Source organism: Esox lucius, chromosome 11 (assembly GCF_011004845.1).
Source record: "Esox lucius isolate fEsoLuc1 chromosome 11, fEsoLuc1.pri, whole genome shotgun sequence".
Classification (NCBI taxonomy): Eukaryota; Metazoa; Chordata; class Actinopteri; order Esociformes; family Esocidae; genus Esox; species Esox lucius.
The window spans coordinates 18,361,386-18,389,199 of NC_047579.1; the positions used below are offsets into that span (position 1 = coordinate 18,361,386).

At 42.0% G+C, this 27,814-nt stretch overlaps 1 protein-coding gene across 2 annotated transcripts in view; it reads right to left on the reverse strand.

Annotated features, from left to right (window-relative positions):
* Nucleotides 1–5,620: 5,620 nt before the first annotated feature.
* Nucleotides 5,621–27,814, reverse strand: part of LOC105009982 (immunoglobulin lambda-1 light chain) — an 81,868-nt gene continuing 59,674 nt past the window's right edge. The window contains exons 1-4 of one of the 2 annotated variants that reach the window (XM_029123595.2): nt 7,951–8,059; nt 7,515–7,840; nt 6,877–6,910; nt 5,624–6,250 (exon numbers count right to left, since the gene is read on the reverse strand). In XM_029123595.2, the coding sequence (XP_028979428.2) occupies nt 5,925–6,250; nt 6,877–6,910; nt 7,515–7,840; nt 7,951–7,990 (726 nt within the window). In that variant the 5' untranslated portion in view covers nt 7,991–8,059 and the 3' untranslated portion in view covers nt 5,624–5,924. Of the gene's footprint in view, nt 6,251–6,876; nt 6,911–7,514; nt 7,841–7,950; nt 8,060–27,814 lie in introns of those variants that run through there. The other variant, XM_034295641.1, reaches the window with a different exon arrangement.

The window sequence follows — 27,814 nt, forward strand, 5'->3', positions numbered from 1 at the left end:
TAGTAGAACCTCGGATTCAGGAGGAACAGTGTGGTTTTCGTCCGGGCCGTGGAACACTGGACCAGCTCTATACCCTCTACGGGGTGTTGGAGGGTTCATGGGAGTTTGCCCAACCAATCCACATGTGTTTTGTGGATTTGGAGAAGGCATTCGACTGTGTCCCTCGCGGCATCTTGTGGAGGGTGCTTGGGGAATATGGGGTCCTGGGTCCTTTGCTAAGGGCTGTCAGGTCCCTGTACAACCGAAGCAGGAGCTTGGTCCGCATTGCCGGCAGTAAGTCAGACTTGTTCCCAGTGCATGTTGGACTCCGGCAGGGCTGCCCTTTGTCACCGGTTCTGTTCGTAATTTTTATGGACAGAATTTCTAGGCGCAGCCAGGGGCCGGAGGGTGTCAGGTTTAGGGAACTACCCAATTTCGTCTCTGCTCTTTGCAGATGATGTTGTCGTGTTGGCCCCTTCTAACCAGGACCTTCAGCATGCGCTGGGATGGTTTGCAGCCGAGTGTGAAGCGGTGGGGATGAAAATCAGTACCTCCAAATCCGAGGCCATGGTCCTCAGTCGGAAAAGGGTGGCTTGCCCACTTCAGGTTGGTGGAGAGTGCCTGCCTCAAGTGGAGGAGTTTAAGTATCTAGGGGTCTTGTTCACGAGTGAGGGAAGGTTGGAACGGGAGATTGACAGACGGATCGGTGCAGCTTCTGCAGTAATGCAGTCAATGTATCGGTCTGTCGTGGTGAAGAAAGAGCTGAGCCGCAAGGCGAAGCTCTCGATTTACCAGTCAATCTACGTTCCTACTCTCACCTATGGTCATGAGCTTTGGGTCATGACCGAAAGGACAAGATCCCGGATACAGGCGGCCGAAATGAGCTTTCTCCGCAGGGTGGCCGTGCGATCCCTTAGAGATAGGGTGAGAAGCTCGGTCACCCGGGAGGAGCTCAGAGTAGAGCCGCTGCTCCTCCACATCGAGAGGGGTCAGCTGAGGTGGCTTGGGCATCTTTTTCGGATGCCTCCGGAACGCCTTCCTGGGAAGGTGTTCCGGTCCCGTCCCACCGGGAGGAGACCCCGGGGAAGACCTAGGACACGCTGGAGGGACTATGTCTCCCGGCTGGCCTGGGAACGCCTCGGTGTCCCCCCGGAAGAGCTAGAGGAAGTGTCTGGGGAGAGGGAAGTCTGGGCATCTCTGCTTAGACTGCTGCCCCCGCGACCCGGCCCCGGATAAGCGGAAGAAGATGGTATGGTATGGTAAATTCAAACTGGGCATATCTATTTCCAAAAACAATAACATTTCTCAGTTTTAACATTTGATTTATTGACTTTGTAGTATTTTCAATTAAGTATAGAGATAAATGATTTGCACATCATTGCATTCTGATTATCTTTGCATTTTACGTGGCGTAAAGGAAATAACTTCTCTTCAAATGAATTTTTATTCATTTATAATTTTTCCGCTGGTAAAAAAAAACGGCACATGAATCGAGAGCCATGCTTTGTTTCCCGATTATTCAAATGATCAAAGGTTTCATGTTTAGAATAATCAATTATGAAAATTACTGATAACTGCAGCTGTATAAGATACTTGCTTACCAATAAGAACAGTCACTTTCTCTGGATTCAGTGATTGCCTAGTCTCTCCCATGATGCCCTTCTTTCCTGTGACAGATGAAGTTACAAGCTCTTCCTTAGTAAACATGGATGCCAGGAGGGTCCTGGTAAGCTTTTTATAATCTTTACAGCACCTGCTTATCTTTTGGGCTGTAGGAGTCAAATACTTATCACTATCCTGCAAAGTTAGAGGATATTACTTTAGGGCATTAGTTAAACGTCTATCAGTTCACATTATTACAACAGTTGGTTTGGAATTGCCGGTTAGTTACAGGACTGAAGTTATCCATGCTTGATATGATATCACAGAATAAATTAGGGTTTGGATGATATCCCTATAGTAATGATACACTGCTCCAAAATAATTAAGGGAACACTTGAATCACAAATCAGGTCTTGATGAACTAAATATATTAAGATCAAAGTCTTTAGTGTATATTGTGTAATTTGTTGAATCCAAAATTATGTTACAATGGTCAATGGAAACCAAAATCACCAACTGATTGAGGACTGGATTGAAATTTACACCGAAAATCAAAGTAAACAATGGATATCACAGGTTGTTTCAACTTGTTTGAATTTCATCACAGCCACTCATAATGTGACTCAGTAATGTGCATGGCCCCACGTGCCTGTATGCACTCCTGATAACGTCTGGGCTTGCTCCTGATGAGAATGCTGCTATCCCTGCATTTCAGTTGCACATGCTACCGTACACCTTCAATTTGCCTCAACTTGAGGGACGTCAGGCCCTTATGCCACCCTAATTGAGTCTGTTTCTGATCCACACCAGTAGCCCACTGGAGGTCATTCTGTGGGGCTCTGGCAGTGCTCTTCCTGTTCCTCCTTGCACAAAGGAGCCTCATACTACCTGTAAAGACCAACAGAGTAGTTAATCACTATTTTGATTATAGCTACGGTACAATGTTTTATTATTACGGTATCAAGCTTTTATTTTGGTAACCACAGAAACCGGAAGCATGAGAACGGAAATCAGTTTTTGAAGAACGGCGGAAAAGACGAGAGAAAGGTCTGAAAGGATTCGCGGTCAAAAATAGTTAAAAGGCCACGGAAAAACATTTAAAACTACAAGGTTTAGCTTCGGTCATTTAGGGGAACAAGGTTTGTAGAGTCAATGAGAAATATGTCTGAGTTGTTTAAAGTGTTTATCGTAATATTTATAATTTGGTAAGGTTAACGGATTGAAACTAAGGCAAGGTGCTGTGTAGCGGTTGAAATGTGATAGTATTGCATGGTTTATTTGTTTTGCCCAGCTCTTACGTTGGCTATTGATACGGACGGAAATAAAAGTAATCTAACCATCAGTTCTGGCCTTCTCAATATTGACTGGATGCTACACATCTATTTCCCAAAGACAACCTCTGGATATGAAGTGGAGAACATGCTGTCAACTTATTTGGTCGACCATGCCGAGGCCTGTTTTGAGTGGAACCTGTCCTGTTAAACCGCTGTATGGTCTTGGCCACCGTCCTGCAGCTCAGTTTCAGGGTCTTGGCGATCTTCATATAACCTAGGCCATCTTTATGTAGAGCAGCAATTATTATTTTTTGATCCTCAGAGAGTTCTTTGCCATGAGGCGCCATGTTGAACTTCCAGTGACCAGTATGAGGGAGTGTGAGTGCGATGACATGGCTAGTTGGGGCCAATTTGGACATTTTCACTTAGGGGTGTACTCACTCTTGTTTCCAGCGGTTTAGACATTAATGGATATATGTTGAGTTATTTTGAGGGGAAAGCAAATTTACACTGTTATACAAGCTGTATACTCACTACTTTCAATTGTAGCAAAGTGTCATTTCTTCAGTGTTATCATATGAAAAGATATACTCAAATATTTAAAAAAATGTATGGAGTCTACCCTCCATGAAGACCACTGCCTTGCTAAAGAAGCTGAGGGTATAGGTGATAGACTGGCCAAGCATGTCTCCAGATATTTTATATGTAGAGGATTTCTCAATATATATTTACATATGTGCCGTGAATAAGTTCATGAAATATATAACTTGTGCTTCTCACAATATCATAATACAATGCGTGTCATATTTTAACGTTGAATATTAAGTGTTAAAATAATGAAGTATATGAATATGCAGTTCTTTAAGCATTTTCCATCAACACATTATGGTATTAACCGTCAAGACATTATTATTTCCAGAGAATCTCTTCTCTCATTAATGAATGTTGTATTACATTAATTACTGTGAAAATACAATTATTATCTTTTACAAACGAGATGATTTGTAAATTCTACTGTATGTATTTGCCATAATTTCTATTAAATATATTGTAAATGCAAGTAAAGAAAAACTGGTTAGAGTCAGTCATCTTAATTTAATAAGGCCCTTGATTCACAGTTGTGATGTCTTCTCTGCATGAAGTGGCGTGCTCTCTCCTTCTCCAGTGATCCACCTGGCTGGTGTACTAACTGCCGGCTGCTGCAGATGGCAGCAGTGCACCCATCACACACACCTGTTATGAGTTAGTAATTATGTCAATTATGTCTCATTTTCACCCACAACACAGGTTATTGTGTCCTTGTCTGTTTGACCGTGTGGTGCTGTTTCTCTTTATTAAATCCCAAAAACATTTTCCTTCATTTGGTTTGTTTTTGCCTCATCTTGTATGCACTCGCCACATCACACCTCACAACAGTATCATACAACTGCCATTGTGTCACAATATAATGATAAATGTTTAGTAAATACACCAAAGTTTTGACCTTATTCTCGGTCAAGCAGCATATAGCACCTTTTCCTCAATATAATGAACAACTTTGTACTCCAAGTTTACATTAAAAAAAGACTCATTATGAAAACAATATGCATACATTTTAAGACTGTATCCTGAATATCATTCCTCTCAGTAAAAGTAATTTAAAAAAAGGACTAGATAACATAATTAACCCATGACAGGAAACAATACTTCCGGTCTAACGTATCTGTATGTATGACGTCAGATCTCTTTCCGCTACTGAGGGCCTGTCTTCAATAGTCACGGTTCACCATTGCTTATTAGATTAGATCTTTACTGTCAAAAGTAATGTTTTGCTTATGAATGTCCAATAGTCTGCCTTTGTAGAAGGAAAGAGTTCACAGCTTAAAAAACATCCTCGCGGTTGAAATTCTATCATTCTCGAACTAAAACAGTTTTTCCAGTTAACATCTGTGGCCTGAAATAATTATTTCATCTTTTGCAAATGAAATAATTAATCACATTCAGATGTGGCAACTTACTATATTGGTAATCAGTGTTTATTTGTGTTACATAGATCTTAACATATGTTTTAAGTGGACTGAGGGTCTCTTGTGGTGATCCATAGTTATTGCTCTAAGAACATTAATAAATTAATTATTAATCACAGTCATGATTAATGGAACTGAATTTCTCAACAGAATGATACATAATGTGTATTTAGCTCATTTGTTACCCTAGTGAATATTATTGTACCCTAAAAATAGTGAACACACCTTTTTGTTCTGAGAGAATAAAGCACAACTAGACCCATCAACAACAGTATACTTTATAAGATACTGATTTTTTGTTTAGGTTAATACTTTTATATGTATGAACACACTCTATTTATGTTTACAGTATCTGAAAATAATTTTACATTTAGTAAACCATTCTATAGGACTTTCAAATTACACTGTTGAACTAGTCTTTGACCCACAAGATGGCAGAAGAATACAGTATTGATTTCACTCTTTTCTTTGACTGCACTTTTGTAGAATGTTACTGTTCATTGTAGTAAGATATATGTTGTATGTATGAATATATGCCATGTTAATATAACTTTTTATTTCCTCATACAGTGAAAGAGTAAAATCATTACTGCCTAGAAGAAAGTGTGATGCTTAATAACAGCTTAAAGACTTTGATGATTATAAAGTACTTTTAGAATCATCTCATAAAACTTGTCGCAATAATAAAATATTTTCTGTATATTTATATATTTCAGAGGCATTATTTAACATTAGAGTAGTCCCATATTAGACCCTAAATAACTGAAAAACGTCACAGAGTAGCGTACTCTATTTAAATCAGATAAATTCATATTTCCTAAAATCACCCTATTTCAGTATTGCTAACAGTGATGTTCCTCAACATGCAGAAATACAAGCATTTGTTTTCTGTTATGCTCTTTATTTAATATCTAAACAATATTGCAAAGCTCAAACATTCTCTGTTATTCATGTATTATACTGTGTCTATTATGTATGATCTATGTATGAATACAGGGATTTATCTTCCTTTAAATACAATATTGCATGTGCAAGATAAAACATTTCACTTTACAGGTTTCTACTATTCATTGCTGCATTCAGATTTCTTGATACGTTTCTCAGTGGACTTGGAACCCACAGTGACTTTACATGAGAACTCTTTGTCCTGGTTCCATTCTGACGTGTCAATGGTCAAATAGCTGCTGAGTTGGAACGTCTTGTCATCTTGTGGTACAGCAGTACTGGTAACGATGTTACTGGTGACTGGACTCCCACCCGCGGTCCAGCTGACATCAGCGTAGCCCATGGCCATCTGACTGGCCAGACACACCAGGGTGACTTTACTGGACTTCACCTCATCACTGGATGGAGGGAGGATGGTCAAGACAGGTGGAGGGAGAGTAGAGTCTGGAACAATGGAATGAGTAGAAAAATAACAATGCATTATATATGTTTATTAACAGAATTTAACCGGGTTGTTGTAATTATAACACAAACTTATTCTTGAAACCTGAAAACAATTTCTAATTCATAAAATTAAGAGGTATCTTAAACAATATTTTTAAAATTTTCCATTACTCTGCATTTGCGTATTGTTACTTGACCAGTGAACTACAATTTCATTTTGATTTGATTTCTATTACCATTTACTCAATAACCAATGGTTGCAACGAACACAAATTCCAATAACTACTATTTATGTAACAACAGTGTGTTCAGCTGCCATTCAAATACACGGTTTATATTGTTAAACAATTGGACTTCAGGTTATACAAAGTCATGTACACTTCACACCATGTATCATCTAAGTACATGATTACTGTACGATTAATAAAAAATGCCTTCAATCTATAGTAAAAACATATATAATCAAGTGGTAGGATGTAAATGAACTATTGTCCGTTCCACATTATTATCAGTCTAAAACCAATATACATTAATTAATAGTAAATATAAATATCAAGTTTAATACATAAACATTTAACTCCACTTTTACAAACGTCCATGAAGCTAAGTGAAAACAATCTACTCACCAGTGACAATGAGCTTGGTTCCTTGTCCGAATACCACAGTGATTCAGGTTGTATACTTGGTCGTACAAAAACCTCCTCACTCTCACTACTGAGAAGACAGGAACTGAAACATCCCTTTCAGACTGATTCACTTTCTACCAACATCTCTGGATCTTCCAGGAATTCACTCTCTGTGGAAACGTCATATATCATCACATTAACTGAGTCTTTTCCATGTGAATCCATGATTTAAAGCACAGTCCACATGATCCAATCTGGACGTGATAATAATGATGTTGATCATGATGATAATAATGGTATAAGGGGTCTCCTACCCTGCCCCTGGAGAGATACTGTCCTGGTGGTTTTCACTCCAACCCTAATTTAGCCCACTTGACTCTAATAATTATTAACTGAATGAGGCTGCATATACATGGGGTTGGAGTGAAAACCACCAGGACAGTTTCTCTCAAGGAGAAGGGAATTATCCTGTTGTTCAGACAATGTATCCTCACAGCTTTCAGAGTCCCTCACTGTGATCAATAATCACAGATTCAGTTGAACTGCCTCTTATAATATTAATAATTACTAGTCTATGCTTCAAAAAGCAGAAGTGTTACTCGTGGAGGTTTTTGTCATGATGTATATCACTGTGATACGGGCTCTCTATCAGTATCATCATATGTCTGACAGTAATACACTGCTGAGTCTCCTGACTCCACCTGTTTAATGATCAACTCATAATCTAAATCTGATGTGGATTTAGAGTTGAACCGACTGGAGGAGAATCCTGTTCCATAGAAAGGAGAACTGACACCGTATCTATAACTCAGAACATACTGAGGAACCCCACCAGGAACCTGTTTATACCAATGGACATAGTTTCCATCATATCTGCCAATGTTACACTCCATAGTGACCTCCTGTCCTGTGGTCTTGGTCTGGACAGAGGGCTTCTGGGTCAATACAATCGCACCATGAACACCTGATGACACACATCACATTATCAGAAGATAAACTAAAAACAACAACTTATTATACTTAAAACAGTAACATTCAAAATATTTATAAATCAAACACTTGTGCACAATGTACCAGTTAGAGCAGTGATGAGTGTGCAGAGTGTCCCCAGCATGTTGTCACTGTGTGATGTGAACAACCCTTACTGTCCAGATGAGAGATGAACAGGTTGGAGTGTGAGGAGAGGAGAGACTGAAGGACCCACTTATAAGGAGACAGGGAGGGGGGACCAGAGGGAGGGGCCTCTAAAGGTAACCTATAAGGAGACAGACAGGGAGGGCCAGAGGGAGGGGACTTTATCTCTCAGCCTATTGCATTCAGAGAAATTATCTTCAGATATTTAATCACTGTAACAAATAAATCAAATGAAACACAGAACTATACTCTAGCAAACTGAATTTAATGGTAATTATAGCCAATCTTTTATTTATTTATTTTTTGTTTTACATGAAACAAGTATTTTGTTTCTTCTTAGTAATCTTATTTCAGGTGTGTAAAGTCATCATCCTGTCACAACATGTCACATCTTAATATTTATAATAACAATGTATACATTTGTCATAAGTGTGACCAAAGCCTTAATTACTACCTTGGAATAAAAGCTGGGCTACTTTAAGTTTTAATCCTGTTATTTCATTGTGTCTGCCTGGGGGAAGTTGAAGGTAAGACAGGAATTAAACCATGAGGCTGTGAAATGCTTAGTGAGGCTGAGCATTATTTAATGTTTTAGGTTGATTTGATTTAAACATGTTGGGGCGACACTATAGTCAATTGTTGCAGATCACTGAGCCAGTATATACTGTAAATTGTTGGTTTTAGTCCCTAAACCAATAAGGTAAATCAAATATGTTGTTCTGCCCATGAGAACAACATTTATCACTGAATGACTGATGGTGTAATATGTCTACTTTAAACCAGTTGGGTTGTGAACTGATAGTATATAACTAAATGACTGATGAGGTAATGTCTCCACAGTAACCCATTGGGTTATGAACAAAACATATATCACTGAATGACTGATGATGTAATATGTCTCTACCGTAACCAGTTGGGTTGTGAACTAAACGTATATCACTAAATGACTGATGATGTAATATGTCTCTATTTTAAACAACTGATGATGTAATATGTCTACTGTAAACCAGTTTGGATGTGAACTAACAGTAAATTACTGAATTACTGTGGATTTATTATCTTTACAGTTAACTAGTTGGGTTGTGAACAGTATATCACTAAATGACTGTTGATGTAATACAGTATATCTCTGCTGTAAACCAGGGGACGGACTATCATGATGTTTATATGATACATGGGGTTTTCTGTTAGGACACAACATCACAGTATGATTCATGGTTTAGGACCAGTTGGTTTACTAGTTAATAACAACGTTCTACTAAATGTATAGGAGGGTTCAGTAAAACACCAACATGGTCTGTTCTCCTACTGAAGACCCACTTGTTCAGGATGACTTGACATTAATTTAGTGTCTATATTCAGAACATCTGAAAGCAGAAGTGAGTGTATTTGGTGAGGAGGTTTTTGTCATGGTGTTTATCACTGTGATACTTGCGTGTAAGGAGAGTCATTCAGTGTCTGACAGTAATACACTGCTGAGTCTGACTCCTCCACATTATTGATGATAAACTGATAATCCTTATTAGATGTGGCTTTAGATGTGAAACGATCAGAGGAGAACCCAGATCCATATTTCTTAGGTGAGGTATCAGAATAGTAAGAGCTTAACACATACTGAGGAGCTCCTCCTGGAACCTGTTTATACCAGTTTACCCAATTACGTTCATCTTTGCTAATGTCACAGTAAAAAGTGACAGTTGTCTTTGTACTGACAGTCAGTACTGATGGTGTCTGTATCACTGCTTTCTGGCAACTGACATCTGGGGAAAAGAGATTATACATACAATACATTATGAAAAGTATTTTGCTATTTTGCATTAGGAAAATGTGTACAGTAAATTTAGTGACAAATAGCAAATTGAAACATTTAGACTAATTTTTAGTAAAACATTATGTAAAATCTCCAGTAAGTCAGACTCCTTACATGTTAGAGCAGTGATGAGTGTGCAGAGTGTCCCCAGCATGTTGTCAGTGTGTGATGTGAACAACCCTTACTGTCCAGATGAGAGATGAGCAGGAGTGTGAGGAGAGGAGAGACTGAAGGACCCACCTATAAGGAGACAGACAGGGAGGACCAGAGGGAGGGGCCTCTATTGGTAACCTATAAGGAGACAGACAGGAAGGACAAGAGGGAGGGGTCACTATAGGTAACCTATAAGGAGCCAGACGGGGGATGGGGACAGTGTTTTTATAGTGAATGTAGTTGGATGTCAATATATGTAATATGCATTATATTTCATACCAGATAGGTCGGTATTCAGCTCCTTCAGATGGACTCAGATGGAAACATTCTAATAGCTGACAGTCTTATACTTATTCACCCTGTTGAATCCACATAAGCATGACTGATGCGCGGGCGTGTCAATTAAAAACCTTTTTATTCACTGGTCCGTAACCGTAGAAGTTAGATGCTTCATTCTTCTTCCACATTAATATGGACATTCTGCTTCAAATAACAACTTCTCGTTTGTGTACTTTTGTAAACCAGAAGCCCTGCAATCGTGATCACAAATATTGATCTCCTACAGTCCTTCAGGATTTCAGCAGCAGCCCTAACTAATTATACTTGATATTTTCTGTTGTTTAGAAGTCATACATAAACCAATCCAATGCGAAGTCTATCCATGTCACCCCCTTCCCCCAAAGAGAGAGAAAGAGCAAGCGAGCGGGCCAGGGGGAGAGGCGCGTGTCTCAATTACCATGCCCCCAAAAAAGTCATTAAGCCCTTGGATTGCATTGAAGACACATTCAGTAGCTATAAGCAATTGTTTTCAGAAAAAATATTTTGCCAAACGGATATTCAGGGTGACAGAAGTGGAATAAATGATAATGGACAGTGAGGACAGTGAAAATGGGTCTGAACATTCAGACGATGAAAAGTATCATGATGGAATCGACCCATTTGTAAAATAGGGGAAGTGTAGCCTAAATGCTATTCTATGATAATGTTTATTATTTTTTTGCATTGGTTTAGTGGAATTACTAGGCCTATATGATAACTTGATATAACGGTACAGTAGCCAGTGGTCAAATGTGCACCTATGCTGTGTTGTGTAGAGTGTCACCTGTGGATATAACCATCCAAAGGAAGACTGGACACATCCCTGTTCTAAACTCCACCTTTTCCACATATGGCACATGTAGGGAATTTCAAAGGAAATAAAGGCATCCCTTATTCAAGACACCCCATGAAAAATAAAAGAATCCTCAAAGTTCAAAAATGAAGGGACTGCCATCTAATGGTGGCTTTTGGAAGTACAATATGATTACGCATGTAAGATACTTATTACGCATGTAAGTATCTCAAAAATGTTGTTTTCAATACATCCTTCATGTAGATGAGGGTCTGAGGAATCCCTTCTACTATAAAGGATGACCATTTTAGAAGACAAAATGCCAAGATAGTGAGAGGCCGATTTTAAAACCTTAGCTGTCAGAGGGTTAATGGTGTTACAACAAACATTTTTATTTAAATGAAGTGTTTGCCTCTGATCAAAAGAAACAATCCATTATATCAAATTGAAAAATACATGCTGCAAATTGCTTAATTGTAAATGTATTTCCAAATATAAAACAGAAACATTTCTTTCATAAGTATACAACCTCTTTTCTATGAGACACCTGAATGAGCTGTGCTTCAGACAGTGTTCTTTAGAAGTCCTGTAATTAGTTGAATGGAGTCCACCAGTGTGCAGTTAAAGTTAATAAATTGTCCCTGCAAGGTCTACATAATGAAAAGAAAACGACATAATGATCATTCCAAGGCACTGAATATTTGTCAGAGCACAGTAAAATCCACTATTAAGAAATGGAGAGAAAATGAAACAACAGAGAATCTGTCTAGAACAGGCCTTCCTCCAAAACTGAATATCAAGACAGGAGGGGCACTTTTTAGAAAGGCCACCAACAGGCCTGTGACAAGTGCCCCTCTTGCCCTGATATTCTGAGTCTGTCTGTGTGATGGAGAAGCACTGTCAGCAGTATTCTTAAGCAACATGTTTTTTGTATTTGCTGCTTTTCTTACTTTTGTTGTTAACCCTTGGTAGCCTATGGGGCTTTCGGCCGGATTTCACTAGTGGGACATTTTGGGTCCTAGATTCATTTCTGTAACAGATACAACCTATTATGATGTATCCTTTTAATAGCAACCCCTCTGGCTACAATAAAAACACATAAAAACAGACTTCTGGGTCAATATTTATAAAACTCATCTGTTTGACAGGCAAAAAAAATTTTTTCGGAAAACATTTCTGCCATTCAGCATCAAGATTTTTTTTTTAAAGCATTATTAGATTTTGTGTCAATGGTATTTCCTCATACTTTCATGCCTTTACTATCAAATTACACTGTAATTGGGTTGAAAATAATGAAAAATAATATAATAGAAGGTAAAAAATATAGGCACCCCCAAAAAATGTGGTTCTTCTACCTAGAAATAAAACATTATGAAATAAATAAGATTGAATGTAAAATCCCATGTAATAGGTGTAATGACTCAAAACGGCCAGCAGATGGCAGCACTAGATCGCTAGTTACGTTTGGACTTATATATTTTATAAACTCAGAAAAATTACCAACTTCTTCCCAAAAACTCAAGAACATCCCCATACTATTTTGACTAAATATTAATTTTTATATCTTATATATAATACAAACGATGTATTATGGTTAAAAACATCATATATAGTGATGTACACGCTTGTAATATTTATACTGATGTACAAATGAGCCTTTCTAAGATGAATAGGCAATGTCGTTGCCTGGTGAAAAGTTCTCATAGCAACCCAAACTATACAACTATACAACCCATATTATACACGGAAAACCCCAATTATACACGGAACGCTTCAGGAAAGTGGCTACAAATAATATACCATTGGAATCGGACGATTATGGAGAATCTATTTTTCGAAATATGTATGCAAATTAGCACTGTCCGCGGGATCGCGGACGTCGACCATGAATGGAGAGGAAGAGGAAAGGTGGTGCTGAGAAAGTAAGAGAAAACAACAACAGTCTCATGAGACAGTTTGTGGGAGACTATGAAACAAGTGCAAGATGATTCTATGGTCTGATAATCTGTAATGAAAACACTTCAGTATTGTTTAAAGCTTGATGTTTTCATCTCAGCTACATGTTTGAAAAGGACAGTACTGCATAACATTGATAAATGAATGTCAAGCATATTTATGATTTTATAGAAGTCTGCTATGTTAACATTCATTGAGGTTTGTCAATTCCACTTACAGAAGTTCTTTAGTAGGTGTGATTTACTTACAGGAGATAAAAACAAAATTTACATGAAGCTATAAATAATAAGGGAAGGGGGAAGCAGGTTTGTCCTGGGGAGAAAAATATCAGAGTTAGAACATGTTTCTGTTGAATGACTCTGATAACTACAGATAGAAATGTGAACAGAGAGCTGAATGTATGTGGATGTTCACAGAACTGCAGCCTCTAGTCTTCTCTCTGATGTGACACTAAAAGGATTTAGGGTTGATAAACACATTGACATGACCAGTATAATATATGTAGATTCAGGTTGAGTGACAGGTTTGATTCCATATAGGTGCAGAAATGTAAAGAGTCTTCTGGGACAGGTGGCTGGTTGCTCAGAGCCACAACCAAGGGCGTAGGAGCCATATTAGAAATGGGTTAAAGTGTCCCCCCCAATAATGTTGTTTTGTGGAGTACTTTTTTTAATTTTATTGACACTCAGGAACTTGTCACGTCTCCGTCGCGACCGACTCCAACATTCTCATTCATTCTTTATGACGAGCAGTGTGTGTATGCTGTCTTAGTGAAATACTGTGTCTATAGGTTTTTCAGTTAGTACAACGTGTATAAACGTGTATACATTGCCATAGCTATAGAACGAACAAACGTGATAAATTATAACCTTTCTTCTGGCTAACGTTTTTTTTGTGAGAAAGTGAAAGTGAATGATTTGAAAGGAAGAACACCTGCTAAAATGATTTGGACAATCTCTGTCTTAATCTTCCTCCTAGGGTCTGCAAGTAGCTAGCTAAGTAATGGACGAGCCACAACCAGTCAAAAATGGAGTGTAAGTAGCTACGGTAAAAATCCCCACAGAACAGCTGGCAATTTTTTTTCTTCAGTTTATGTTTGGAATCATCTAGATATAGTTAAAGTGTGTTCATGCTATGTATGATCATGGCAGGAAAGTGATAGACATGAACAAGCAAGGAGAGAAAGCGGCCACAAACCAACAGGTAATGATAAGTGCCATGCCAAGATAGACTGTTGATTTAATATGATCTCTGATAACAAGGCTGCAGCTGAATTTAGGATTGTAGTTCAAAGTTCAAAAGGTTTATTTGTCACTTGCAATAACAAGTTACGGCAATGAAATCGTTGGTTTTCCTTCCCCTGACAGTGCAGGTAAAAGTTAAAAAGTGACATTAATTATAATATAAGAAGATAACACAAACTATCAATAATAACACTATAAAAAACACACCTCAATAATAATAACTATACAACTATACAACTGTCGTGTAATGTAAAAGTGACATCTGTGCATGATATAATTGGCAGATGAATATGATATAAAGTGACAGGTGTGCATGGGACTATGGATGGAAGGGAGGAGGGGTCCCTGTATTGAGCAGCCTTACAGCCTGAGGAAAGAAGCTGTCCTGTAGCCTGTTAGTTTTGGACTGAATACTCCTGTACCTTCTGCCTGACGGTAGCTTGGTAACCAGTCCGTGCCATGGGTGGCTGGGATCTGTAATGATTTGTTTGCTCCTCCTCCTACACCTCTTTGTGTAGAGATCCTGCAGGGATGGCAGGTCAGACCTTGTGATGCACTCTGCTGTTTTAATCACCCTCTGAGGTGCTTTGTGGTCGAGGGCGGTGCAGCTGCCATACCAGGCGGTGACACAGCGAGTCATGATTTTACTGTATGTGTTTACTTCATTCAGGAGAGAGGCAGACATAACAATAGCACGGATCAGAAAGGTAGTCTGAGTGAGGGAGAGAGAGGCCACAAACCAACAGGAAAGATAGTAAGAAATAGTTATTCAAAGCAGATTGGAAAACCTAAAGCTGGACTAACATGCCTGAGATGTTATCAACATCATTGTAGTATTAGTCATTTTAAAATGCACTCTGGATACATTATCATCTATCTCAGATTTTTTATATGCTGAAAAGTCCCACCATGCAGAAAACTCACACAAGGCATAATTTACCAATGCTAGTTAAGACTATTGCATGTTCAGAAATCACTACTTTCTTAAAGTCAAACTGGAATTTTTACACTGAACTTGAGTCCTATCAACACCCACAAGGCATCGTTACAGAAAGCATATTGAATAGACAACATCCTTTGGGGTAACAATCTTTTTGCTACAAACTTTCCAGACATGATGTGTATTGCAAGTCAGCGTTGCGGTTACATTTATCGCCCCCAGTATTTTCAACCAGACTACCTCAGAACAAAACTGTCGGTTGCACTGGTCCTATTCTCACTTCATTGGAATATAATGCCAACACCGTTTTTTAACCAGAGCGTGTCTATATCTAACATAGTCATGGACAAAGATAATCAAACTAGAAGTGGATTCTAGAAGTGGAAAAACTACTTATTAAAAAAATCATTTTGGTGAAACATTAACATTCATACTTCGTTAAATGTGTCCCACCAATATCAGAGTCACTCCTACGCTCTTGGCCAAAACACAGGGAAATAAACTGTTCAGGTGGCATAATGTTGTGGTCATGATTGACATTTACTTCCTGCCTGCCAGAGGTGAAGTTTAGGAAGGGTGGGTGACCGGGGTGGGGGGAGTCAGTAATGATATTTAAATCAGTCTTCCTTGTCCTGGTGTCACCGTGGTGAAGCACAGTTGGCAACCAAGGACCTTTTCTAATGACTTTACAACATTTAAATGTAATATTTTGGTAAAAGGTAATGTAAGAGGTGAGGATATATAGAGTAGGATAAGGATTAAGATGCTGAGTGATAAAAAATCTGGAGATGCTGAGTAAAACAGATTCCGAAATGTTCTCACCCATTTTCATGCCCCCAAACCCCTCCAAGTTTATACTTAAACGTAAGTATCCCAGATCTGGGGTACTAGAACGTTAGAACCTTTAGAACCCTTAAAACGTTCCTGCGGTAGTTGCTTATCTTCTCTATAGAATCTCTGCTCTTGGTCTCACAACCTTATATGGGCTGTAGATGTATTGATTGTATTAGTTAGTGAACTGTTATAAGCTGTTGTAACCAATGAAGCAGAATATTAATTGTTTGTAATATGAGCTGAAACTGAAGGAGCAAGTAGGAGAATAGGAAACCCTGTTCAAGCGGTTGCCGGGGAGAGAAAGATTTAGTATGTCTGTTTTGTGAGAAACAGGACACAGGTTAGAGACATACACACATAGTCGGACAGACAACACAGAAACCACAAGGGGGGCCAAGGGGTACTTGCAGTTATCCTTTAAGGAATAGAACTGGGATTGGGCCAAGGACACACTTGCTTTGTAAGTTAACGCCTCGATCTTTTTGGGCGTAGTAGAAGTATAAAAATGATGTTTTGACTGTTGATCCTTAGACATTGTGCGGCGACACGTGTCTCCAGAAGCTTCTGTAATAAATGGACGTATAACTACGGTAATTGCCCTGACTCCCTGTGTTTTATTCTCCTTTCCAACAAACCAACTCGGGGAAGTGTTAGACTTCAACAATTTGGGGGCTCGTCCGGGATTGGAAAAAGGGAGAAGGAATTCGACTCGGTCCAGTTGAACTACACAGGACTCACAGGTTCCAGCACCGGTGCATCATAAAAAAGGTAAGCAGAGCCTGTTATATCTAAATCTGCATATTGGCTATGAACTAAATTTTGAACCTGTGGAAAACGTATTGGGAGACTGGTTTAAATTCAGGAGGTCAGAGGAACGGTCTGTGAGTTAGAGTCTCACTGTAAGTCGGGTTAGAGGCCCGTTACCGGTGTGTGAGTTAGAGTCTCACTGTAAGTCGGGTTAGAGGCCCGCTACCGGTGGGTGAGTTAGAGTCTCACTGTAAGTCGGGTTAGAGGCCCGTTAATCGTTCTAGGGTTGACTACCCTACGCCACTTCCCGACGGGGACGGTGGAGAGTTGCGAGTTAGAGTCTCGGCAACCAGTCGGGTTAGAGGCCCGAGGACTTAGGGGCACCTCAAAGTATTTATTGTGTGTAAAGGTTCAGCTGGGTTAGAGGCCCGGGGAGTTTTGGAACTCCCCAAATTCTGTATCTGGGTTAGAGGCCCGGGGAGTTTTGGAACTCCCCAAATTCTGTATCTGGGTTAGAGGCCCGGGGAGTTTTGGAACTCCCCAAATTCTGTATCTGGGTTAGAGGCCCGGGGAGTTTTGGAACTCCCCAAATTCTGTATCTGGGTTAGAGGCCCGGGGAGTTTTGGAACTCCCCAAATTCTGTATCTGGGTTAGAGGCCCGGGGAGTTTTGGAACTCCCCAAATTCTGTATCTGGGTTAGAGGCCCGGGGAGTTTTGGAACTCCCCAAATTCTGTATCTGGGTTAGAGGCCCGGGGAGTTTTGGAACTCCCCAAATTCTGTATCTGGGTTAGAGGCCCGGGGAGTTTTGGAACTCCCCAAATTCTGTATCTGGGTTAGAGGCCCGGGGAGTTTTGGAACTCCCCAAATTCTGTATCTGGGTTAGAGGCCCGGGGAGTTTTGGAACTCCCCAAATTCTGTATCTGGGTTAGAGGCCCGGGGAGTTTTGGAACTCCCCAAATTCTGTATCTGGGTTAGAGGCCCGGGGAGTTTTGGAACTCCCCAAATTCTGTATCTGGGTTAGAGGCCCGGGGAGTTTTGGAACTCCCCAAATTCTGTATCTGGGTTAGAGGCCCGGGGAGTTTTGGAACTCCCCAAATTCTGTATCTGGGTTAGAGGCCCGGGGAGTTTTGGAACTCCCCAAATTCTGTATCTGGGTTAGAGGCCCGGGGAGTTTTGGAACTCCCCAAATTCTGTATCTGGGTTAGAGGCCCGGGGGGTTTTGGAACTCCCCAAATTCTGTGTAAGAAAACTGGGTTTGAGTCCCAAAAGTGTTGGGTCAGGGACCCGTTCAGCTGGGTTAGAGGCCGGGGGAGTTTTGGAACTCCCCAAATTCTTTATAAGAAAACTGGGTTTGAGTCCCAAAAGTGTTGGGTCAGGGACCCGTTAATCATTTGTTAATTATTCTGAGTCTGGGACTCACAGTAACATAAGTCAGGTTGAAATGGACGGGGAGTTTGAGAGAGAACTGTTGAGAGAAGTGTTGAATTGTTTGTTGTCATGGAGAAGTCAGGAGAAGAGAAAATTGTGTTTTAAGAAAATTATTGAGTTGTTTGTGAATGGGATGAAGGTCAATGTTTGAGATGTTGTGTGTGGACACACCATGGATACCGCTCCAACGAGGTTGGAGGTCTGAACGGGTGGGGTTGTAAGAAGACCTGTATGGTAACGTCCTGTGGACCTGGAAGCAGGTGGGGACCAGTAGACTGTGTGTGTGAATGTGTATGCGAAAGAGAAAGTGTGTGAGGGAAGAGAATTCCAGTCTGTTTGTAAGGAAGTGTGTGAAAGGAGACTCATTGGGAGTGATGCGCATAGTGGATAAATTGACAGTAGATGATAGTGATATTTGCTCGAGTTCTAGAAAAGGGACGTCTGGATAGATTGGAAGAAGGGTTAATGAAGAAAATAGCCAGATAGACAAAGATTTAGTGGGAGAGGTGCCACGAGAAAGTATTCAACAGTGGACAAAGGTTTTGGTCAAGTTTTGGGTAATTATTTGTGTAAACATAGTTTTCTTTAAAGTGGTTTAATTCAATTGTTTGAAAATATTGTAAAGGTGGTCTGTTGGTTAAGTTTGAATGAGTCCAGTTAAAGGATAGTGAGAGGAGTCAAATAGATAAGACGGCTTTTGGCTGCCGTCCCAGAAAGTAGGGAGTAACTCTAAGCATCCCAATCCAGAACATAGAGACACTCTAGGAGAGAGGTGCAAAAGATGACAGACACACAAAATGAAATTCAGGGAAGTAGATTCCCAATGTTAAAATAAATCAAAATAGAGCAAAATCAGGTTCTATATTGTAATATTAAAATGGCAATTGCTTTCCCATTCCAATTGGAGAATTCTGTGTACACGAAATTGTATGAAAATTGAGCTCATCTAAATTATGAAACACGACAAAGACATGTCAAATTAGAATCAACTGGCCAGTGTTAAATGTAAAGAAAATGAGTGCAACATTTATGAAACATTGGTAAAATAGTAATTCCCAATTTAGGACATTTATAAGAGATAGCCATTAGATTGGGGTTTAAAATTGTTGATCAACACATAACTTTAAATTCAGTAAGTTAATGCTAAAACTCTCCAGTCAAGGTTTTAACTTTGTGTTGTGCAAGATTCCATCTTTGTTTCTTACAGAGTAGGAGTCCTGAATCCTGCAACCCTGATACACCTTGTCCAATAAAGGGGTACCTCACACAGATGGCCCAGATCATTCTAAGGCCAAACCAAGCCCAGACCTTTGAGAAACTGCCTTGGGTTCAGAATAAGAATATTGGACACTGATGGTTCCAGCTGCACCACAGTCAAGGAGAGGGTGGAGGAATGGAGAGACGCATGCAGAACAAAGAGGCTCCTACATCCATGACTGTAACAGCCAGGAGCCACTTGACTGGATATGGGAAAATTAAGGAGGAGAAAAGGGAGGAGAGATAGAACCCCCAGCATATGAAGATGACCTTGTACTCGGTACAGACCGGGCACCATTATATCCAGTGTTATGTTTAGAGAAGGGGATATTGTCTTTAGACACACAGAACAGCAGGCCCATAACTCAATTCACAGGAAAGCAAGATAAGAGATTAGTTGAGTAGGAAGGCGGAGTCAGAGAGCGAGACAGATGCTGAGGGGGAGGTGAAACCGTTCAAGGCAAGGGCAGAGAAAGAGGAGCGAGAAGGGGAGACGACTAGGAGATAATAGACAGGATGAGATTACAGGGGCCAGAAAGAAAAGATCAGGCCGTACTAAAGGCAGGTTAGGTGAGGACTCAAGGTCGGGGTCGGACGATAGTGACACAGTGAGTAGGACAAAAACTAGGCAGAAAAAGGGAAATTCACATAAAGGACGGGTGTTACTCACGGGGCAAGCAGTAGGGAGATGGACTGACTCAGACGAAGACCCTGACGCAGACATTAGTGGAGACGGGAGTAAGGGGGACGTAGACGTATACTCTCTGCCGCGTACGCCCCCACCAGGACATAAACTACACCATGACGCAGTAGAATCAATTCAAAAGACACAAAATAAAATGTTTACGCGGTCACAAGCAGGGGAAGCTGGTTGTGCTGGGTTTCAGCTGCCTCTCTTTAGAGTGGTAGGCGGAGAACCGCGATATAAACCACTGGGGCTGGGAGACGTACAGGCACTGGTAGATAAATTACCCCCGATGGGAGAGGGAGGTGGACTATGGTTGTCACAATTTGATAAACTCACAGCTGGTCAAATGTTGGCACTGGGGGACTGGAGGGCAGCAGCCGCCCGAGTCGTGTCCGCCCAGGCTATGACTGAGATAGAAAAAGGGGCCGCCACTAGGCGGAGCCCTGACGACACTCCTTTCAGTCAGGTGGTCGGGCGCATAGCCACGGCCCTGAGGGAACAATTTCCCTTGCCCGCTGGGGCTCCGATGCCCAAGTTACCTTGGGAAAAAGAGCAACACCCTAGACAGTATCTAGAAGCATGTAAGGACACATGGGCCAAACACACAGGGCACCACCCGGGGAAGGGGGGTCTGCAGCAGGAGTGGTTTAGAAGGGCGGTCTTAGAGGGACTTCCAGAGAAAATAAAAGAGGCAATGATGGCAAATCCTGACTTGCCGGATAGTGAATCACACGTATGGGAAAGACACATAGTACATAATTTACAGAGGGCAAAAGATGAGGAGACAGAGAAAGACAAACAGATACAGGGACTGGAAGAGAACCTGTTGCGCTTACAGCTGGGTGAAGCCAAAGGGAGGCTCAATGAAGGGAAAAAGAAACACAGACAGATGGCAGCCCTAGGCTCAGGAGAACCTGACACACCCGATTTATACCCTGTTCCCACATGGGCACCCCAACCTCACGGTGGCCGGGGGGCATTCACCGCGCCCTATCGACCAGGGACTCCGAGGGGAGGTTATGGTAGGGGGAGGGGGCGGGGTAGAGGCAGAGGGGCTCCAGGAGCCCAAGTCCCATACGGAGTCTGCTTTACGTGTGGTGACCCGAACCACTGGTCCAGAAACTGCCCACAGAACACTGCAGGGGGCAGAGGATACCCAAACCAAGGGGCAGCTCCAGTTCACAACCCACACGCCATCCCACCACCTAGCGCACCTGGACAATACCCACTCTCTTATGAGGGAGGGTGGGACCAGGTGTGACGGTCTACAGGGGGGGGAGGGGACAGCGGGGGAAGGGCAGATCCTATGCTGTCCCTGAATGTCAACGGGAAGGACTTCTCCTTTCTGGTTGACACAGGTGCCACGTTTTCCACCATCACCGCCCCTCCCGTCACAGGACTACTATCCTCCAAGACAGTGGAAGTTGTGGGGTTTGAAGGAGTGGGACAGACTTTGCCAGTGACATTTCCTCTTAAAACGATACTGGGTAAACAGGCCCTCAGCCATCCGTATGTGGTGTCGACAAACACACCAGTGAACTTATTGGGGAGAGACTTGTTGATAAAACTGGGGGCTAATATCTTGTGTTCTCCAGATGGACTAACTGTCCCGTTACCAGACGGGACATCGACTTCAAGTGGAGGCCGTGGATCTCCCTCCTCGAGCCGTACTTTCCTCCGCCAGACCCCCCACATGTAACCCTATTTTATGATCGGCAGGGCGATGAGGTGTATAGAGAGGGGTTTGGGGATGTAGTGTGTGGGGACACGTTACAGGTCGGGTCTAAATTCATACATGTAGGCCCTGCATCCTAAACACCAAGCAAAAGACCTGGGGCCCATGGTTAAAAGGGCGGTCGAATGCACTGATTGGACACTCACTCAGGCGCCAAACGTATGGTACTCACACAGCTGTAAGACGTAAAAATGGTACACCTGCATTGACCTGGCTAACGCTTTTTTCTGTCTCCCACCAGCAGAGGAACTTCGTGATATTTTTTCTTTCACACAAAGGGGCGACAATGGCGGCCCCAACGGTGGCCGCCTGCATCCAAGCTACAATGACGGTCCTCACCAGACTGGCTGAGAAAGGGTTCAAGGTGTCAAAAGAAAAGCTACAGCTGGTAAGGACGCAGGTCTCCTTTCTGGGCAGAGTAATCTCGCAGAAGGGAGCGGGGCTTTCCCCAGCTCACCGCACAACCAGCCTCCACCATCCTAAACCCACTACGGTTCAGGAAATGTTATCATTCCTGGGGCTCACGGGGTACAGCCGCAATTACATCCCAAACTATTCAGGGCTCACAGAGCCACTTAGAGCGCTAGTTAAGGAGCAGGGAATGCGTAAACTTAAAGCCACTCTCAATTGGACTTGCCCGGCCGACCAGGCCTTCATTTTGCTGAAACAACAACTAGCCACCGCAGCTGATCTGGCCATACCAGACTACACAACACCTTTTTTCTAGATTTTTCTGAAACAGGATGAGTCATGAACGGGGTCCTGTTTCAGAAAAAAGGGGGAGAAGGCTCTGAGAGAGACGAGCTAGTGAGACATCAAAAGGGGGCTTCCCTACAAGAGAAAACAATTTGGCAACAGAGAGGAGCAACAGAGACGAGCGGGCTCTGGAGAGGGCCAGACGGTAGAGTAATACTTCCACCAGCCATGCGGGGAGATAAATTTGCAGAAGCCTACGGGTTGGGCCATGTAGGGCCAGCACAGATGTTGAGGAACCAATTATGGTAGACATGGTACGTAACTACACTAGGACATGCACCATCTGCACTCACCACAATCCAAAACCGACGATCAAACCTGAGATGGGGGCGTTCCCCATGACGACGAGACCTGGACAAGAGATAGTGATAGACTACACTGACAGGGGGGAAACTGTACGGGGGTGCCGCTACATGTTAGTGTATGTGGACATGTTCACAGGGTGGCCAGAAGCCTGGCCAGCAAGAAGGGAGGACAGTCAGACAGTGATCAAGTGTTTAGTGAACCAGTACATTCCCAGACACGGCTTCCCAGAGAAAATTAGGTCAGACAATGGGACTCACTTTAAGAACAGTGATTTACAGAAGGTAGAGAGCTTATTGGGCCTAAAACATGCTTTTGGCACTGTGTACCATCCACAGTCCCAGGGAAAGGTAGAAAGGATGAACCAAAACTTAATAAAACAAGTTGGCTAAGATAGGTGCACAGACTAAATTGAACTGGGTAGATGCACTGCCACTGGTACTCATGAAGATTCAATGCTCGTTAATTCAGACCACTGGGTTCACCCCATACGAGCTGCTGACGGGGAGACAGTTTCCAGGACCAGCCGCGGGTCCTGCGGTCCCGGAAGGGGAAAAGTGGCCCAAAGACCATAAAGTGTATTTTGATGAATTGCGAGCTCTCGTTTCAGAATTCACCAACAGAGTCGGAGAAAGGATGGACCTGCACCCGCTGGACCAGAACCTGCCCCAGGCGGAGTGGGTGTTGCTGAAGGTCATCAAGCGAAAGTGGTCGGACCCAAGGTGGACGGGTCCTCATCAGGTGGTGGAGAGAACGAGTCATGCGGTCCGCATGAGGGACAAAGGAGAGACCTGGTACCATTGGAGCCAGTGTACACCAGCGCAGGAGCCAGGGAGGTCGCTAACGGACCTCATCAAAACCGGGAAGGAGGAGCTTTCCCCAGTGTGGACTGAAGGAGGACCAGCACCAGCCGGACCGGTGCCAGGAGCGGACCCCAGGACACGGCGGGACCACGAACGAGTGAAGGAGACAGAGGACGGCGTCAGGGGACTAGACTCTTAGGGGAAAGAATTGAAGAATACTGTAACAAAAGGGGGTATAGGACACCGAGTGGCTACCACTCGTACCAAGATGACAGGGTTACAGAGAAAGGTCTGAGGAGATGAGAATAGAATGAAGTGGTACATGGACATTGGTGGCATAATGATGTGTTGTATGTTGTTACAGGTTTCCCAGGTTGGCATCGGGTCTTCATTCCCCAGCGAAGAGGTTCGCGACCCCACCTGAGGACACCTGTTTGAGGAAGTTTGGGGAATTGAATTGGATGTCAAGGGGTCGCATACGAGCATTCTGGGATAGATAATCCGCTGGAGGAATGGATGATCTCGATGTTCGGCCAGTGGAGAGGTTTGATAATGTCTGTTCTTTTATCGCTATCTACATTTGGTGCTATAATGGTTACTTGTGTGTGTTGTTGTATCCCATGCATAAGAGGGCTTGCCATGAGAGTGATCTCTACAGCCATTGAGGAGGCTCCAGGACCGCCACCAGGGAAGCTGATGCCTCTACTGGAGCAGCATGACCCGGGAGAACTGGAGCTTGGCGAATAGGGGTGATCTCTCTGGGGAGAGATCAAAAGGGGGAATTGTAGATGTATTGATTGTATTAGTTAGTGAACTGTTATAAGCTGTTGTAACCAATGAAGCAGAATATTAATTGTTTGTAATATGAGCTGAAACTGAAGGAGCAAGTAGGAGAATAGGAAACCCTGTTCAAGCGGTTGCCGGGGAGAGAAAGATTTAGTATGTCTGTTTTGTGAGAAACAGGACACAGGTTAGAGACATACACACATAGTCGGACAGACAACACAGAAACCACAAGGGGGGCCAAGGGGTACTTGCAGTTATCCTTTAAGGAACAGAACTGGGATTGGGCCAAGGACACACTTGCTTTGTAAGTTAACGCCTCGATCTTTTTGGGCGTAGTAGAAGTATAAAAATGATGTTTTGACTGTTGATCCTTAGACATTGTGCGGCGACACGTGTCTCCAGAAGCTTCTGTAATAAATGGACGTATAACTACGGTAATTGCCCTGACTCCCTGTGTTTTATTCTCCTTTCCAACAAACCAACTCGGGGAAGTGTTAGACTTCAACAGGGCATACAGGCTTTTATGACCCCTCCCTTCCCAGCGTGCGTCAGGCCTTCTGCTGGCACAGCTATCAAGTAGTAAACAGAGCAGTTGTCCGACAAACAGAGGCTGAAGTTGAATTCGCAATGAAGCTAGACACTCAATCGATCATAAGGACATATATTTTGGATGCCTGGGACTTACCTTTTTCGATCCAGCTATCTGAGGCGCCATCTTTACAAGGTAAGCTCTGGTTTGGTCTGTGCTTGTGATAAAGCTTCCAGTTTGGTACAAAATGAATTGTTAGGTTCGTAGAACCTTAACCAGCCTATTGGCAATGTTATCCGATCATGTATGACTGATAAAACATATCGATTGTCTGGGTGGGCAGTATGCGCTATTGCGCGTGGATGCCTTAGTTTCGTGGAACATTCCGTTTTCCTTAAAGCTAATGCTATGATAGCGTAGCTTTAGGTTGGATTGACAAGTCTAGTAGCCAATTAGATTGTCCCTTCAGTGGTAGAAAGATTTCCCTATAGACATAATTTATAAAGGCTAGATAGCTCGTCCGCACTGTTGGCCAATTGAGGTCGACGTCCGCACATGGCGGCCATCTTGCCACAGGCCCCTTGCTCACTCGTAACATTGTGTTTTATGGTGCATGTACTTTTTAAATAACCATAACTTGCTCAATTTTCTACCGTTTTTCAAACGGTTTGGTTTTGTTATAAACGTCAGAGATGTAGTTATGACACTGCATACATATGAACCATTAAAACCATGGACTTCCATATGAAAATATCCTTGAACAGAACCAGATAGGTGTAATGAATATACAAACACAAGGTATTTATGTTAAATCAATAAATAGGCTACTAAAACTCAGTGTACAGAATGGCAACATGACATATATATACACTTTTGTACTATTATAATAAAATTACTATTACATGTTTTTTCTTTCTGCCGGATGACAAGCATCTCTGAACTGATCACATTTCAGCCCTCTAGGTCACTTGATATGACTTTAGAAACACAACTGAGTCCTAGCACCAGGTCTTGTGAAGCTGTGTGCAAAAGCAGATCAATATAAAATGAAATTGAGTACTTTAGACCATTATTTGCCAGGGTATGGTCATGCATATTGTAAAATGCCCTATGGAAACTCCCCATAGGACTTTTGGTTAGACAAAATGCTGACAATAAAAGGCTTACTGTGTGGCAACCTCTTCATGTAGAAGCATAATGAAATGAAATCAAATGAAAGGTAACACTCTGATGTTACTTCTAGACTATTTGGATTGTATGTCAGGGGTTCTGATATAGAATGTCTACAAAAAATATGGAATAATTAGTCTCTATTTTTAAACTATTATAAAAGTGAAATTTATTTGCACACAAAAAAAAAATTGGTACATGATTCCCCTTTACAAATATCCAAAAAAGAAATGCTGTAGAGAGAACTACACTACTGTTTAAAAGAGGACAGTCCCTTGAAAACACAAACCTTTGAGCTAATGCCCTTTGAAAAAGACAGTTTTATTAAGTTTCTGTCGCACGTTGTTTGTAATTCTGGCGATGTGGTGCAGCCTTAACTAAAAAAACAGGGACACAATTATTTTTAACACCATATGGTGGTGGCTGTCTATCCCATACTGCGTCTCGCCGATGTGCTCCCCTAACACAAACATCCTCTGAACCGATCCTTTTTCAGACAATGTAAACAACCTCAAGCAGTTTGATGGGCTGTGATCATCTGGTACTGCCTGATGACCCACTCTGCTGCCCTGACGACCCTCATGGTTCCCTCTGATGGAATCACCAGACCTCCATTGTTTTTTAAAGTCAGCAGGTGGTAGCTCTGGTCCTTGATGGCAGATTCAGCATCTGTCACCAGGCTGGCATGGCAGACATCACACGACAGCTTCTCCAGAGCCCGTCGCACAACTGATCCTGAAATTTGAGTTAATATAGTAATATCATAACTTATGACAATAATCATTAAAACCTGTTAACGCTAGCTGCCTGTTAATTTTCTCAGATGTCCCAGCGCCGGGACACCAAACAGTTGTAAATAAATATTTTTTTGTTATAGGCATATTATATCTCTGCAGAAAGCTTAGAATCTCGTTAATCTAACTGCAGTACACATTTTAAAGTAGCTATTATGGCGACAAACTCCTATGCAAGTGTTTGAGTATAGTCAACATTCACAAAAATGGCACCAGGGTCGCTAGTTTGGTGTCTGATGGTAAATTGTGTACTTACAATGAGCCGTCTTCTTCTGATTTCTTATCTTGATGGTCTCAGAGATATAGCCAAGCATCGTTTTGTTTGATAAATTCTGTTTTTATAATCCAAAACGATTCATGTTCTCCGCAGCGTTGTACAGCAAAATCCAACTCGGAGCAAAACTATTCATGATATTCAAACCTTCCTAGGTTTTAACACCGAAATAATTGGTATTCCTGAAAAGAACCGAGTCTCTAGCATTTAACCAGACATAGTTTATCCTTCTGCGTTGCCTATATGCTTCGCACCACGTAAGCAAAGACATGCAGTCTGGCACCGGTTAAGCGCGAGCGCATGTCTTTGGTCGCATGTAACTCCCTCAAATGACGACCAATGATTTTGAAACTCGCTAGGTTGAGAGCACACAAGCCACACTTTACAGCAAATTTTGAACGATCACCGTCAGACGTACACACAGGACACACCAACAGTGCGCAACACCCCCACAAATCTTCAACCAAACTTGACCATTTCGCAAG